This window comes from Sciurus carolinensis, chromosome 8, assembly GCF_902686445.1.
Source record: "Sciurus carolinensis chromosome 8, mSciCar1.2, whole genome shotgun sequence".
Taxonomy (NCBI): domain Eukaryota; kingdom Metazoa; phylum Chordata; class Mammalia; order Rodentia; family Sciuridae; genus Sciurus; species Sciurus carolinensis.
In genome coordinates, this window is record NC_062220.1 from 80,644,179 (window position 1) to 80,662,471 (window position 18,293).

Genomic DNA, 18,293 nt, shown 5'->3' on the forward strand with positions numbered 1-18,293 from the left:
AAAAAAACAGCTACTAGATCAGTGGGAACACAATGACATCTGCCTTCACACAGAAAAATAGACGGGAAGGTGGGTGATTTTGCTAGTTACCATGAGGAATTGAGAAAGTATGTGCCTGCTTTCATTTGAATGATGGAAGACCAAAGAGAGGACAAACAATGTGAAAGAAAACAGCTACAGGGATTGAAGGGATTGTGGGATATGGGTGTTGGGTCTGTCTTCAAAATATGGGCAAGATCCTGATTAGTTGGAGGTAACTTGGCTGGAGCTAGGAAACAATTATGACTGCTTTGGGCCATTTTGGTTTTTACCAATAAAATGGAAATACTGCACCAATAAATCCACTCCAGTTTGCAAACCAGCATAGAACATGGTAGACCTGGAGGCTGGGGCATGGCTGCTTGTCCAGGAACCAGGGTGGAAACAGTGTCCACTGGGCCCCTCGGATTCCGCCCTTGGTGTCAAGGATGCGGTGTCCAAGGGGTATAGAACCAGAAGAGGCCCAAACCAATGCCTGCCAGGTCTCTCTCCTCTATTCGGACTAGTAGGACAGAGGCTTATGCCCGCTTCTCAAACCTTTACGAGAAGGGCAGCGTGACACAGAAAATGTTTTTCCTAAAGCAAACTTTATGAAAAGAAAACTTGCATGTCTTAAACTTTAAATCCATACTTTGGGGTGGGGGAAAGGGTTGTGAGACTTTAGTTTTAAAATTTCACCTGTGCTTCATCCAAGAGAAATTGACCTTGCGTTATAAGTAAATTATTAACCTGAGGTGGAATAAAATTAATTGCCATTTATCAAAGCTGACAGAACCATATGTTATAAAGCTGGAGAGAATTGGAATGTTGTTCTCCTGAGATGTTTTTTTAGAAAGCTTTAACTGTTCTCAATAAGTCTTCTTTTAAACTTTTAAAATTGTGTGTGTGTGTTTGTAAGATCTCCATGAAGTCAATGGAAAGCATTTAGACCTCCTTGAAATGTGATCTAAGAAATGAAATATTCGAATGGGGGAAATTTTTCAGAATACAATACACTTTAATGTGTACTTAATAGAATTCATTTAAAGTTCAAAGCTGCTCTTCAGCATTTGTTACAAAAGGTTAAAACTTTTAACCTATCATTGCATACCCATTAAGATGACTACCATCCAAAAATAAAGAAAAGAACAGGAGTTGGTGAGGATGTGGAAAAACAGGAATTCTTATGCCCTGTTGGTAGGAACATTAAATGGAGCAGATGCTGTGGCAAAGTATGGTGGTTCCTCAAAAATTAAAAATAGAATTACCACAAGGTTTCACAATTCTGCTTCCAGTTACATACACAAAAGAAGTGAAAGCAAGGAGTTAAAAAATATTTGTATGCCCACATTCCCAGCAGCATTATTAGCAGTGGCCAAAATATGGAAGCAATCCTAGTATCCACCAATTGATGAATGGATAAACAAAATGTGGAATTGTTCATACAATGGAATAGTATTCAGCCTTGAAAATAGGAAAATTCAAGCATGCTACAATGTGGATGAAACTTGACAACAATATGCTAAGTGAATAATTCAAGAATAATCCTTGAGGACATAAAGCCAGTCACAAAAGGAAAACTATTGTGTGGTTCCATTTATATGAGGTACCTACAGTAGTCAAGTTCATGGAGACAAAAAAGTGGAATGATGGTTTCCAGGGGCTGGGGAAGGGGACAATAGGGAGTTATTTACTGGGTATAGGGTTTGCATTTTGCAAGAGGAAAACAGTGTTGTGGATGAAAATGATGATAACACAACAATGTGAACATATTCAGTGCCCTGGTTGTACCCTTAAAAGTGATCAAGTAGATAAAGTCTGTTACGTATTTTTTTGTCACAGTTTAAAAAATTTTTACTCCATATGCATCTTTGCTACCTTAAGGAAGTTAGAGACAGCTAGTGACAACTTCCTTTCCCAGTACGTTTTCAGTACATTTGCTTTGGAAATGTCAGTGTTTGTAAGTGTTTAAGTTTATCACCAAGGACAATATTTGACATTCAGCAAAATGCTAACTGAAAATTTTGCAAATTATGTTTACACCATAACTTTTTCATTTTGAACATTTGTTTTCTAGAACACTACAAGAACAACTGCCTAAAACAAGAAAGCAAGCTGTTGGAGCTATTGAGATAGTAAGTGATATCAAGTAGAGAGGGTATATATCAGAAAATTTTAGGGAATTGTCAGTAGTGCATAGAATGATTATATTTGGTGGCTTTCATTCATGTTTAGGGGAAAAGGAGAGTCTAAAGAGGAATTTAGCAAAATGTTAATTCCAATAAGAAAAATATAAACAACCATAAAGCTCCACATTAAGGGGTAAGGAAAAAGTAGTACAATATCCACACAGTGATCTAAATTTTTCAGCAAATGTGTATGTGTGTGTGTGTGTGAGAGAGAGAGAGAGAGAGAGAGAGAGAGAAAGAGAGAGAGATGCATAAATGCTCCACAGGTTAACATTTATGAAGATGGAGGGTTATGAGAGACTTTTAATTTGTTTACATTTCAGTATTTCCCAATAATCCCACATTGATAATGAGTTGCAGTCATCGTCTTAAAAGTATTACAAATCCTTTTTAAATAAAAATATAATTATCTTAGTATTTCATAAAGCCTACATATCAGAAAATGTATCAGCACACTTCTTTGGAATTATGTGCAAAGAACATTTTCAGACATTTCCTTTACCAACTCTCATCTCTATGCCTGGCTGTCAATGTTATTAGAAATATATATGAAACAGCACCTGTTTTTGAAAAGTTAAATTTTTAAAAACTGTGGGAAGTTGCAGAACATGACAAACTTTATCAAGGAGATAGCATATTCTTCTGGGGAATGGCAAGGGAGTGGATACCCTGTTATCATTGGTAATTCTGAATAAACTGCTGTGGAAACTACTCATGATCCTGATTAACTATCACATGAATGAATAGAAAAACATGACATTTTTTTCAACTTCACCCAAAATAAATACTAAGTTCTTGTTATTCAAATCTAATTACACTGCTATGCTTTTTTACATTCTATAATGATCTCTTGCTAAGATAAATAATCCATGTTTCCAAATTTTGTTTCCTGGTTTGGTTTTGGAATACAGAATAGAATAGAAAGTATTGAGTACTTGACTTTCAGGCATTTCCTTCTTACTCCAGTCATGCAAATTATCTTACAGGTTAGACACCATTCTGGTTAGAGTGAATCTGAGGAACTCAAAAAAGTTCAAAATATAATTTGTTACATTTTTATTAATTGGTTTCTGTTCACTGCACCTAGTGGTGATGATGCTGTCAGACTGATGAGTCCAGGGAATTGGAAAGTCACCCATCAACTTTTCATAAGTCAAATATTGTCATTGCCGTTTTTAAAAAATCTCTTAACCTATTCCAGAATTAGCTAAGTGGAACAAGCTCCTGATTCATGCTATGTCTGACCTGACTTAGGCCATCACCTACAGTTTGTACTGATTTAGCCGTGGTATTTTTCATGACTTTCTCAAAATCTACTGTAAATCCTTAATATTGAGATGTTTGGTTTATATATGAATGCATGTCTCTGAATTTAGAACTTTTTAATCTCCATCAATTTGTTAAGTTGCATGTACTTGATGGCAAAAGCTCTGGGTGGTGTCATTTGTTTTATAGCTGTCACAGCACCTTGCCTTGTTTTCCTCAGTTCCGCTTTGCTGACGGGCTGGACATCATGCTCATGGTCCTGGGAATACTGGCATCACTGGTAAACGGAGCCTGTCTTCCCTTAATGTCACTGGTTTTAGGAGAAGTGAGTGATCACCTTATTAGTGGATGTCTAGTCCAAACTAACACAAGTGAGTACAAGATTCATTTTTCTGGATTACTGGGGACTCAAAAACATTTAATAAATCAAACAGGAATTAAACTCAGAGTGCAGTTTATTGCATTGTAAATAATAACTGTATAATATGTATTTAAATCATGTATTCTTTTATATTGCTAGACTGAAAAACCTAATAGTTCTTGCTAGGAGTTCTTCAGAGAAACACAACCAATAAGTGTGTGTGTGTAGATAAGTCTATCTGTGTGTTCATGTTTATGTACACATATATAGAGAGAGATATCTGTGTGTATGTGTGTGTATACATATGCAGCTACTTGGAGTACTTTCATAGACATAGATGAGTGTGGTACTTTAGAGCATACTTTAACAAGGAAACATCAAGGAATATGCAGAAAATAATAGTACTAGAGATGAATACCTTCGATAAAGATAAGGGGGAACCTACCAACTGAGGATACAAAAAATGGTCTCATTTTACTCATATTTATAGGCATTTTTTTATATTACTCATATTTATAGGAATCTTTCATGTCTCGTGTGTGTGTGTATGTGTGTGTGTGTGTGTGTGTGTGTGTTTTTGTGTAGAAAGAGAAAGCGATTTTAAGAAATTGACTTACATGATTATGGAGTCTGGCAAGTCTAAAAGATGCTGGATGCTGGCAGGTCTGAGACCCAGGAGAGAGCTAGGGCTGCAGTTCAAGTCCAAAGGCTTGCTGATGGTGCATAGGAATCCTCTGAAACCCACTGCGGTTTACCTTGTCTCTCTGGAAATAGTGTCTGTCAGAAGTGGTGATTGTATCAGCACTTAACCAAATGCTTGGGCCACTCCAGTCCATTTATCTGTAAAAAAGAAGAAAGTAAGAATGACTGAATCTTTCAGTTTTCTGGCTACTTAAAGTTCTTCAATAGACATGGACATGTATGGCACAATAGGACATAATTCAGAAAGGAAGCAGCAAGGAACATGCAGAAAATTACAATACTAGAGGCCAATACCTTGATAAAAGATGAGAGGGGAAATCTAGCAATTGAGTGATATTTTCATATCACTCATATTTATAGACCTTTTTTTCATATTACCTGTGCTTGCAGGCATCTTTCATGTATCCTTTGTAGCATCCTACTTCAGAGTCATGTCCTTCAAGATCACATTATTCTTTAAAATGTAAATTCCAGGGCTGAGACTGTGGCTCAGTGGTAGAGCACCTGCCTAGCATGCATGAGGCACTTCATTCGATTCCCAGCATCACCACCACATATAAATAAATGAATAAGATAAGGTTATATCAGCATCTAAAAATTTTTTAAATAAAATATAAATTCCAATGATTCTCCTATGTACAGTCTCTTTTATCAAGTATATATTATAAATAGTAGTAATTCCCTGATTTTACATGTGTCCCCAAACTCCACTCTAGGAAGTATATGTATAGCTATTTATTAAAACTGGGGCAAATAAGTCAGCAAAACCTGAGTGTCTTTTAGACATGGTCTAGCTTTGTGTACTTTCATCAGTGCCCTATTTGACTTTCAATACTAACTTAAATCTTGTTTTCCACCTAAAGGCTAATCTTTCAGGTGTTCCAATCTTCTTTGAATAGAATAAATCCACTGCTTCGATCTCTATGTCCATCCAGGTGATAGTTGCCTGCCTAATTGTTACAAATTTTGTGATATTTTAATAATATAAGGAAAATGGAGAATATAAGTGAAAATAAAATTTTGTATTTTAATAATATAAGCTAAATTACTTGTCATTGAGAAGGACTCAGCAGTTCACTAAGAAAAATGTATTGATTGCCAACTATATGAATGAATGAATGGTAACCCTAGCAACAGAAGGCAGTCACTTGGGAGTGTTCCTTTCATTACAGATATTCTGTAATTGATTGCCTTACATGCTTAGATAGCAATTGGCAGGGCATCTCTGACTGATATTGCAATGGTGTATTTTAGCAAATATGGCCATCATAAAAGCAGTTTTGATAAGTATGTACATACATTCATGATATTATTGGTATATTGTTACAGGTTATTAATAGCTTTTAATAATAATTTTATTATTTATTAACATTGATTTCCTGGAGGATATGATTATATTCTCCTATAAATAAAAAAAATAATAACCATCATTCATTGGGCACTCATTTTGGTGCCAGCACTGAATTTCTTCACATACTACCTCTATCAATGCAATCTCCAAAATAAGATTTTAATATTTTTACATCATTGTGAATGTAAGCTTGGGGGCACGGTTAGTGGCCAAATAAAATTGGGCAGAAAGGGGCTGAAGCAAGCTTTATAGGAATTTGGCCCTTGGGCGAAATTCCCAGCCCCCGGGGAAAGGATAGGGAGCCAGAGAAAATTGTGCATGGCCCTGGCTGCCCAGGGTCTTTACAGGCCAGAGTGGGTGGGGATCCTGCTGAATGACAGGTGGAGTTAAGGGAGTTAAAGGTCAGCAGGTGGAGTTAAAGGTCAGTGGAATTAAGGGTCAGCAGGTGGAGTTAAAGGTCAGTGGAGAGGCAGTCCTGCTCCCTCAGGTGGTGGGCTCCTTCCATGGCCAGCTTCTTGGAGCACGCTGCACAGTGAGAGCCTTTCCACATAGAACCAGGTCCAAGTCCCGGAGCCAGTGGTGGGCCCAGGCCCGCAGGCAGCTTCAGGGACCAGGGCAGGGCAGCCAGGGACTTCCCAAGCAGCCCTGCTCCCTCCAGCGACAGGCTACTTTCACGGCCAGCTTCTCAGAGCAGACAGCCCAGTGAGAGTCTTTCTGCACAGAGCCAGCTCCAAGTCCTGGAACCAGTAGCAGGCTAGGGGCAACTTTCTTCGGAAGCACTACATTATCAAGTTCCTCCAAGACTTCAAACTACTGAAGGTTGGGAGGTGATACACTGGAAATCTACAGGGACACTATAAGCCAATAGAGGAAATCTGCAATATCTCAGAGTCCTGCTGATATCTGACCAATATGAGAAAACAAGGGAAGAAAATGTCCCAAACAAACCTAGATACTATATCAATAAAACCCAAAGACAGCCCAGCAGAAGAAATGTCAGAAAGGGAGTTCCGAATGTACATAATTAAAACAATCAGGGAAGCAAACGAGGAGGTGAAAGAGCAAATGCAGGCATTGAAGGAGGAGATGAAAGAGCAAATGCAGGCATTAAATGATCACCCCAATCAACAGTTAAAAGAGCAAATATGGGAAGCAAGAGATCATTTCAATAAAGAGTTAGAGATACTGAAAAAAAAAAAAAAACAGAAATCCTTGAAATGAAGGAAATAATAAACCAAGTTAAAAACTCCATAGAAAGCATAACCAATAGGATAGAACACCTGGAAGACAGAACCTCAGACATTGAAGAAAAAATATTTAATCTTGAAAACAAAGTTGACCAAACAGAGATGATGGTAAGAAATCATGAACAGAATCTACAAGAATTATGGGATATCATGAAAAGACCAAATTTAAGAATTATTGGGATTGAGGAAGGCTTAGAGAAACAAACCAAAGGAATGAACAATCTATTCAATGAAATAATATCAGAAAATTTCCCAAATCTGAAGAATGAAATGGGAAACCAAGTACAAGAGGCTTATAGGACTCCAAATATACAAAATTACAACAGACACACACCAAGGCACATTATTACGAAAATACCTAACATACAAAATAAAGACAGAATTTTAAAGGCCGTGAGAGAAAAGAATCAAATTACATTCAGGGGGAAACCAATAAGAATATCAGCAGATTTTTCAATCCAGACCCTAAAAGCTAGAAGGGCCTGGAACAACATTTACCAAGCCCTGAAAGAAAACGGATGCCAACCAAGAATCTTATACCCAGCAAAACTTGCTTTCAGATTTGACGACAAAATAAGATCCTTCCATGATAAACAAACTAAAGGAATTTACAAAAAGAAAGCCAGCATTACAGAACATTCTCAGCAAAATATTCCATGAGGAAGAGATGAAAAACAACAATGCAAATCAGCAATGGGAGGAACTAGCCTAAAGGAATAGCCAAATAAAGGAGAAACCAAATCATGTCAAAAAACAAATATGAGTCAAATGACTGGGAATACAAATCATATCACAATAATAACCCTGAATGTTAATGGCCTGAATTCATCAATCAAAAGACATAGACTGGCAGATTGGATTAAAAAGAATAATCCAATAATATGCTGCGTGCAAGAGACTCATCTCATAGAGATACCCATAGACTAAAGGTGAAAGGATGGGAAAAAAACATACCATGCACATGGACACAGCAAAAGAGCTGGAGTATCCATCCTCATTTCAGATAATGTGGACTTCAAGCCAAAACTAGTCAGAAGGGATAAAGAAGGACATTACATGCTGCTTAAGGGAAGCATAAATCAGCAAGACATAACAATCATAAATATCTATGCCCCGAACATTGGCTCATCCACGTACATCAAACAAATCCTTCTCAACTCCAGAAATCAAATAGACCACAACACAATAATACTAGGCAATTTTAACACACCTCTCTCACCACTGGATAGATTTTCCAAACAAAAATTGAATAAAGAAACCATAGATCTCAAAAATGCAATCAACAATTTAGACTTAACCGACATATATAGAATATACCATCCAACAAAGAATGAATACACTTTCTTCTCAGCAGCACATGGATCCTTCTCTAAAATAGATCATATTTTATGCCACAAAGCTACTGTTAGCAAATACAAGAAGATAGAGATACTACCTTGTACTTTATCAGATCATAATGGACTGAAATTAGAAATAAATGAAAGAGTAAGAAACAGAAATGTCTCCAATACCTGGAGATTAAATAATACACTATTATATGATGAATGGATAACAGAAGACATCAGGAGAGAAATAAAAAAATTCTTAGAAGTAAACGAGAATGAAGACACATCATATCAAAATCTCTGGGACACTATGAAAGCAGTACTTGGAGGAAGATTTATTTCATGGGGGCATTCAACAAAAGAAGTAGAAATCAACAAATAAACAACAACACTACAACTCAAAACCCTAGAAAAAGAAGAACAGACCAACACCAAAAGTAGTAGAAGACAGGAAATATTTAAAATCAGAGCCGAAATCAACGAAATTGAAACAAAAGAAACAATCAGAAAAATTAACAAAATAAAGAGTTGGTTCTTTGAAAAAATAAACAAAATTGATAAACCCTTAGCCACGCTAACAAAGAGAAAGAGGGAGAAAACTCAAATTACTAAAATTCAGAATGAACAAGAAAATATCACAACAGACACGAGTGAAATACAAAACATAATTAGAAGCTACTTGGAAAATCTATACTCCAACAAAACAGAAAACCTCGAAGACATCAACAAGTTTCTAGAGACATATGAATTACCTAAACTGAACGAGGAGGATATACACAACTAAAATAAATCAATTTCAAGCAATGAAATAGAAGAGGTCATCAAAAGCCTACCAATAAAGAAAAGTCCACGACCAGATGGGTTCTCAGCTGAGTTCTATAAAACCTTTAAAGAAGAGCTCATTCCAATACTCCTCAAAGTATTCCATGAAATAGAAGGGGAGGGAACCCTCCCAAACTCATTCTATGAAGCCAATATCACCCTGATACCTAAACCAGACAGAGACACATCGAGGAAAGAAAATTTCAGACCAATATCCTTAATGAACATTGATGCAAAAATTCTCAACAAATTTTTAGCAAATTGCATACAAAAATATATTAAAAAGATAGTGCACCACGATCAAGTGGGTTTTATCCCAGGTATGCAAGGTTGGTTCAACATCCGGAAATCAATAAATGTCATTCACCATATCAACAGACTTAAAGTTAAGAATCACATGATTATTTCAATAGATACAGAAAAAGCATCCAATAAAATACAGCATCACTTCATGTTCAAAACACTAGAAAAAATAGGGATAGTGGGAACATTCCTAACATTAAAGGCCATCTACGCTAAGCCCATGGCCAATATCATTCTAAATGGTGAAAAACTGAAAGCATTCCCCCTAAAAACTGGAACAAGGCAGGGATGCCCTCTTTCACCACTTCTATTCAACATCATCCTTGAAACTCTAGTCAGAGCAATTAGACAAACCAAAGAAATTAAAGGGATATGAATAGGAAAAGAAGAACTCAAACTATCCCTGTTCACTGATGACATGATTATATATTTAGAGGAACCTGGAAATTCCACCAGAAAACTTTTAGAACTCATAAGTGAATTCAGTAAAGTAGCAGGTTACAAGATCAATGCTCATAAATCCAATGCATTTTTATACATAAGTGATGAATCTTCAGAAAGAGAAGTTAGAAAAACTACCCCATTCACAATAGCATCAAAAAAAATAAAATATTGGGAATCAACCTTACAAAAGAGGTGAAGGACCTCTACAATGAGAACTACAGAACACTAAAGAAAGAAATTAAAGAAAACCTTAGAAGATGGAAAGATCTCCCATGTTCTTGGATAGGCAGAATTGATATTGTCAAAATGGCCGTACTACCAAAAGTGCTATACAGATTCAACGCAATTCCAATTAAAATCCCAATGATGTACCTTACAGAAATAGAGCAAGCAATTATGAAATTGATCCAGAAGAATGAGAAACCCAGAATAGCTAAAGCAATCCTCAGTAGAAAGAGCGAAGCAGGGGGTATCACAATACTGGATCTTCAACTCTACTACAAAGCAATAGTAACAAAAACGGCATGGTATTGGTACCAAAATAGAAAGGTAGATCAATGGTACAGAATAGAGGACATGGACACAAGCCCAAATAAATACAATTTTCTCATACTAGACAAAGGTGCCAAAAATATGCAATGGAGAAAAGATAGCCTCTTCAACAAATGGTGCTGGGAAAACTGGATAACCATATGCAACAGAATGAAATTAAACCCCTATCTCTCACCCTGCACAAAACTCAACTCAAAATGGATCAAGGACCTCAGAATCAGACCAGAGACCCTGCATCTTATAGAAGAAAAAGTAGGTTCAAATCTTCAACTTGTTGGCTTAGGATCAGACTTCCTCAACAGGACTCCCATAGCACAAGAAATAAAAGCAAGAATCAACAATTGGGATAGATACAAACTAAAAAGCTTTCTCTCAGCAAAGGAAACTATCAGTAATGTGAAGAGAGAGCCTACAGAGTGGGAGAATATCTTTGCCACTCATACTTCAGATAGAGCGCTAATTTCCAGAATCTATAAAGAACTCAAAAAACTCTACACCAAGAATGCAAATAATCCAATCAACAAATGGGCTAAGGAAATGAACAGACACTTCACAGAAGAAGATGAACAAACAATCAACAGATATATGAAAAAATGTTCAGCATCTCTAGTAATAAGAGAAATGCAAATCAAAACTATCCTAAGATTCCAACTCACCCCAATTAGAATGGCGATTTTCAAGAACACAAGCAACAATAGGTGTCGGCGAGGATATGGGGAAAAAGGTACAGTCATACATTGCTGGTGGGGTTGCAAATTAGTGGAGCCACTCTGGAAAGCAGTATGGAAATTCCTCAGAAAGCTTGGAATGGAACCACCATTTGACCCAGCTATCCCACTTTTTGGTCTATACCCAAAGGACTTAAAATCAGCATACTATAGAGATACAGCCACATCAACGTTCATTGCTGCGTAATTCACCATAGCCAGATTATGAAACCAACCTTGATGTCCTTCAATTGATGAATGGATAAAGAAACTGTGGCATATATATACAATGGAATATTACTCAGCCATAAAGAATGATAAAATTATGGCATTTGCAGGCAAATGGATGAAATTGGAGAATATTATGCTAAGTGAGATAAGCCAATCTCAAAAAACCAAAGGAAGAATGATTTCGCTGATAAGCGGATGATGACACAAATGGGGGATGGGAGGGGTTAGCATTAGGGTTAGGGTTAGGTTTCAGGTTAGGGTTAAGGAGAGTGGCAAGAATGAAGGATGGAAGGACTGTATAGAGGGAAAAGAGGGGTGGGAGGGGTGGGGGGAAGGAAAAAAAAACAGAATGAATCAAACAACATTACCCTATGTAAATTTATGATTACACAAATGGTATGCCTTGACTCCATGTACAAATAGAGAAACAACATGTATCCCATTTGTTTACAAGAAAAAAAAAGGTCAGTGGAGTTTTCTTGTCCGTTTGATTGATAACTGTTTTGCGCACTGTCTCAGTTGCTCTGCTCTCTCTCCTACAGTCGCCCAAATTCCGACCTAACTTCCCAACCTTTTTGGTGATATCGGGTGTTGGAGTCCATCTGCCTACTTCCTGCATGTTAGGGGTCGTCGTGGGGAGAAGAAGGTTCAGGTTCTAGGTTGGTGGGAGGTGGCTATAAGAGTGTAGGAGGATCTGGTTGTATGTCACCCTGGCAACTCACTCACTCAGTTCCGTGCAAACCTGAGAAGACAGGGAGCAATCATTAGCAGAAATTCTATCACAAATAGGGGAGTAAGGGTAGGGGTCAGCCAGGTGACAAGAGTGGAGTTCAGCCATCCTGGCCAGGGGTCATTTGATTGATGTTACTTCAGTCTTTCACTCAGATGTCTGAGAGTTTCGACGTTCTTTTCAACCAGTCCAGTTTCATTGATATAATAGCAACATTCTTCCCTTAAGAATAGACATGTTCTCCCCAGTAAAGCAAAAAAAAAAAAAAAAAAAAAAAATAGACATGTTCCCCCTTTGTCTGCTGTCAGAAGATCTAGCACTCAACGGTTCTATAAAGAGACTTGAGCAATAGATGTTATCCATCTTCGTAAGGATGCCAGGGAGGCAGCAGATGCCTCCACTGCCTCCTGGAGTTTTTCTCAAGTCTTTGTCCCAGCCTACAGGTGGTGTTTCTATGCCCAGGAAATGTGGCAGATGAGTGGAGACTCCTTCTCCAAGATCATGTCGGTAAAGTTTACACAGGGCCAACAGCCAGCCGTTCCGTGGCTTCACTTAGAATCAGGTAATTCCTCAGTTTCACCTAATCATTCAGGAACAGGAAAAGGAGATCCAACTCCAGCTCAGCGCAGCTACACAGCCTCATGCAGTTGGGTGGCGCTGACTGCATAACCAAGTCCTCCTGCTCCCAACCCAGGGGCCACAAGCAAGGAGGCTAGGGAAAGTCCAACCAGAACCAGTAGAAAAATGGCCTGTTTTACCCTAGGGATGGGATTTTGAGAAAACCGGATTAATTCAGCTTCACTATATAATGTCAATTGAGGAACTAAAAATAGAGGGCACACAGAAAGCAAAGGGCATATTGGAACCTAATGCTTTCATCAGGGTGCAATTACACCAGAAAAAGAATCCTGGAGAAACAAATATTGGAGAAGAGACTTGTATGGTTCAGTTACAAGGCGCTGAGTTAGAGGAAGCATAACAGTAAGCAAAGTTTTCTGAGGAATTATAATAAAGGGGAACTCCCTCCAAAGGTGATGGGGGGGGGGCGTTCCTAGAGGATTTGAGGAAGTGTTAAAGAGGGTACTCATAGGAAGGGCTGTTAGAGGAGTCCGGTCCAAACCTGCACAGAGAAAGCAATCTGAAATGTTATTGACTCTGGAGAGACTGAGAAGTTGAAAACCTTGATGTCTCAGAGTAAGCCATGAGAAAGGGTTAGCATGAGGCTGTGTAGCTGCGCTGAGCTGGCGTTGGATCTCCTTTTCCTGTTCCTGAATGATTAGGTGAAACTGAGGAATTACCTGAGTGTAAGCGCTCCAGATTCTAAGTGAAGCCACGGAACGGCTGACTGTTGGCCCTGTGTAAACTTTACCGACATGATCTTGGAGAAGGAGTCTTCACCCATCTGCCACATTTCCTGGGCATAGAAACGCCACCTGTAGGCTGGGACAAAGACTTGAGAAAAATTAATGAGTAGTAACAGTAATAGGGGACTGGTCAGAGATTTTAAGTTTGGTGGGTCCCAGCGCAGTGGAGGTCCAGGACTGGGTATCCCGGAAGGGCGCTCTTTTAAGGCGGGAGGCATGGTACCAAGAGGAGTGACCCAGAAGTTTGGTCACTGTTGGGAGGGTAAGTATAACTGTATGAGGTCCAGTCCAGCAAGCTTGTAGCGATTGAGGATGTAATTCTGGGAGCAAAACTGCAACACCCAGTTGGAGGGGAACGATGACCGATTTGGCTTGCGGTCCAGCTGGAGCCGAGGCTGTCGACAGCGCTGGAAGGTAGCGGTCTGCATTCTCCCTTAGGGGTTTGTGCAAGCGTGTGAGGTAGGGTAGATAAGATGCTAAAGGAGAAGGGGTGATTGGGAAGTTCTGGTTAATTAGGAAAGGGCACCCATAGAGTAACTCAAAGGGGCTGAGGCCTGAGGGAACTCTAGGGGCTGCCCAGATTTGGGTAAGGGCCAATGGAAGAAGATTGGGCCAAGAAAGTCTAAGTTCAACAGCAAGTTTAGTGAGATGGTCCTTAAGAATGCCGTTAGCCCTTTCAACCTTACCCGAGGATTGGGGTCGGTAGGGAATGTGGAGTCTCCAGGTGATGTTGAGGCTTTTGGAGACTAGTTGGACAGCCTGAGAGGTGAAGGCTGGACCGTTGTCTGACTGGATGGATGCAGGAAGTACAAATCTGGGAATAATCTGCTCAATGAGGATGGAGGCATCACTGGTGACCCTTTGGTGGTGAGAAATCCATGCTCCTTTCAAATAGCCGAATGTGAGTGAGCAATCAAGAAGGCATATTTGGAATCTGTGTACATGTTAAACTGTTTACCTTTGGATAAAATTAGAGCCCTGATCAGAGCAAAGAGCTTGGCCTTTGGGGAAGTTGTTCTTTCTGGAAGGCAATTGGCTTCCAGAACTGAGGTGGTGATGACAACTGTGTAAGTGATTCTACAGTGTCCATCTGTACCCAGCACAGAACTGCCATCTACAAAAATGGTTAGGTCAGGTAAGGGGAGTAGGTAATTGAAGAGGTCTTCACAAGGTGAACTTAAGGCTTCCAGCACTTGTGGACAAGAATAACTGACAGTTGAGGGAGGAGGGGACAGTGAAAGAAGTGTAGCAGGATTGAGAGAAAAGGAACAGAGAGTAATGGTGGGATTTCCTATAAAAAGGAGATGAAATTCTTGAATCCATGATGGGCTCAGGAGAGGAAGGGATTTATGGCTTAAGAAGTCCTGCAGTCGATGAGTTGAAAACACAGTTATTGGTTGGAGTAGGGTAAATTTTAGAGCTTCCTTAGTTAATTCAGCTGCCACCACCAGTGCTTGAAGACATGGTAGCCACCCACAAACCATGGAATCATGCTGCTTGGAGAGATGCCACTGGTCTGTAAGAAGGTCCAGTTGGTTGCACAAGGAGGCCAGTGGCAACACCATTTTGGTTAGGGTTGGGGAGAGAGAGCAGGGGAGGATGTAAGAGCATCCCTGAGCTTGTAAAAAGTGTTAGCTATCATCTTGGGGGAGGTAAGGGGCCCATGTGGAGCCTCCTTTGCTGCCTGATATAGGGATTTGGCAAGGAGTGCAGAATTAGGGACCCAGTGTCTGAAGAAACAGTCAAACCTAGGAAGGAGAGAATGTAATCTGCTGTTTCTGGTGGCTGTAAGTCACACAGGGCTTGGATTCTGTCTATTGTGAGACTCTTAGAGGTAGGAGTGAGGAGTATACCCAAATATGTGACTGAAAGGGTGGTGGCTGGAGAGAGTCAATAGCCTCAAGACCCCAGAAATTTAAAGGGCTGGGCAGTGTGTGTTTGGGAGGCCTTGAGGGATGGGCTGCATAGGAGGAGGTCATCCACATATTGTAGGAGTGTGCTATCTCCCAAGTCACAAGAAGCCAAATCCTGAGCTAAGCCTTGCCCAAAAAGGTGAGGACTGTCCTGGAAGCCTTGGGGTCAGCTGTTGAGACCTAAAGGATGCAGGATCCTCCCATGTGAAGGCAAAGAGGTAACAGGAGTCAGGGTGAAGGGAATTGTAAAGAATGCATCTTTGAGATCCAGGACTGTGAAGTGGGTGGTAGAAGTGGGAATGTGGGAAAGAAGGGTGTAAGGGTTAGGAACCACTGGGTGGATGGGAATAATTGCCTCATTAATTAGACGGAGGTCCTGGACCAAGCGATAGGTTCCTGAGGGTTTACATACTGGCAGTATGGGGGTGTTACAAGGGGAGTCAGTAGGGATAAGGAGTCCCTGAATAAGCAACCGGTCTATAGTGGGTTTAAGTCCTTCCCTGTGAGTATGGGAAATTGGAAACTGGGGACATGAAGGAGACTTAGCTTGAGGTTTCAGTTGGATAAGGACTGGCTTGTGGTGGGAGGCTATGACTGGCTTGGAAATGTCCCAGACGTGGGAGTCGACCAGGTCTGGGGGCAACAGTAGGGTAGGTGGTGTGGGGGCGCTGGAGAATGTATGAAACAGAGGTAAAAGAAGGTGAGCACTAGCAGTGTGCCTAGGAAGAAGCTGTGTGGTGGATCCTAGGGGTTGGAGAACATCTCTTCCTAGGAGGGGGACTGGACAGGAGGAAATAACTAGGAGTGAGTGTGTAAAAGGATGTCCCTCCAGGGCACAGGCTAATCTAGCTGTTCTGCTTAGGAAGGAGGGTTTTTCATCAATTCCCATAACCGAAACCTGGGAAGGAAATAAAGGCCCAGAGTGGGCAGGCAAGACAGAATAGGTAGCCCCCATGTCCACAAGGAAAATCATGAACTTACCCGCTACCTGGAGTATTACCCTTGGCAAGGGTGATGGGGGGTGTCCTGGAGTCTGGGCTCCTTCAGTCTTCTGTGAATCCTAAAAGCTCATGGAAGGAACCGCCTGGCTGGCCACACCCCTGTGTAGAGGCACCAGGGAGGGACTGGCCATAGGGCAGTCACTCTTCCAGTGTCCCACTTATTTGCAGGCGGGACATGGCCTGGTGGAAGGCTGTGGGTTTGGACACTGACGAACCCAGTGACCTTTGCATCCCCACTTGAAGCAAGCATCTGGCGGAGAGGATAATTGGTCCCCCTTTGAAGCTCTCGCTGGAACCACAGGCCACAGGGCAGCTACCAAGGCTTGGGATTGGAGAGTGTCATGTCACCCTTTTCTGTAAACAAACTTGCCTGGCCAATTCGACTGATTCCTCTTGGGCATTATGGACTTTAAAGGCCATTTTCAACAGATCTCGTATAGGGGTTTGAGGGCCCTCCTCAGCTCGTTTGAGCTTTTTTCTTATCTCAGGGGCTGATTGAGAAATGAAGTGGGTTGCTAGCACTGTAACTCCAGAGGGAAATTCAGGGTCCAGTTTAGTATATCTAGTAAGGGCCTCTGTAAGAAAGTTAAGAAACAGAGCTGGATTCTCATCTGGATTCTGAGTCATTTCCCTCAGTTTATCAAAGTTTATTACCTTATTGGAGACTGCTTGCATGCCTGCTATGAGATATTGGACCATGCAAGCACAATAACAGTGGCCTTGCTGGCCTTCCTGATAGTTCCAGTTTGGTTCGGTTATTGGAACCGCTGCTGCTCCTGTGGGTAAAGTTATGTCCGTTAAATTGGCTTGGTCAGTGTGGTCCTATGCTGCCTGTTGGATACGGGCTCATTTATCTGGAGTCAGAGTGAAAGAAAGAATAACCTGAACATCATGCCAGGTGAGACTATACTTTGGGAAAGATATTTAAATTCATTAATGTAAGTAGAGGAATCAGCAGAGAAAGACCCTAAACGTTTCTCAATCTGGGAAAGATCCTGGAGTGAGAATGGAACTTGGATTCGCACAACTCCTTTTGCACCAGTCACCTCAGGAGGAGAAAGAGCTCTGGGTTAGGCGGCAAGAGGGCTCTGATGAGATCACCAGTGTGCGCTAACAGGGGAGGAGGGAACAGAGTGGGTGGAGGGACGTTTGCAGGAGGAGGAGGAGGGGAGGTGAGAGGGCTTTGAGGAGTAAGAGGAGCTGCATCCGCAGGAGGAAGGGTTGAGCTTTCGGCAGAAGGAGGAGGAGGACAGGAACAGGAGGGGGAATTTTGGCCAGAACATGGAGCGGGTGGGGTTTGGGACCTGCCTGGAGAGAAGAACTTGGATGGTGGAACAGGTAGAGGAAGGGGCGGGGCGAGCGCCAAATTCCAAAATGAAAAGCTTGCAAATGGTTGTTGAGTGCCCTTTGGTGGCCATCTTGGGATCTAAAACATACTGAGGCCAGGCCACGATCGAATAAAAAACTAGCTGCTTATGACTTAAGTTTTAGGGGTGTCCCAAATTAGTTAAATTGCAGCAGAGACAGTCCAAAGGAGTTTTGGGGTCCAATGAGCTCCTGGTATTTCCCATCAGCCATCCAACTTTACCCAGACAGGTATGCAGAAGCAAAAAAGCATCCCAATTTCACCTTGTGCACACCTGAAAAACGACGGACGGGCCAAAAGCCAAAACGTCTTTCGACTTTTGGGGGTCCAGAACGGAATAAATGGGGGGGGGGGCTGACTGGAGTCCGGGAAGTCTCCGCGGCAACCAAAGCCCAAAGGGA

General features: G+C 40.8%; 1 protein-coding gene across 1 annotated transcript in view; it reads left to right on the forward strand.

Annotated features, from left to right (window-relative positions):
* Nucleotides 1–18,293, forward strand: part of Abcb5 (ATP binding cassette subfamily B member 5) — a 146,089-nt gene that overhangs the window by 12,681 nt on the left and 115,115 nt on the right. The window contains 2 exon segments of the mRNA XM_047561242.1: nt 2,096–2,153; nt 3,694–3,844. Coding sequence (XP_047417198.1) covers nt 2,096–2,153; nt 3,694–3,844 — 209 coding nt within the window.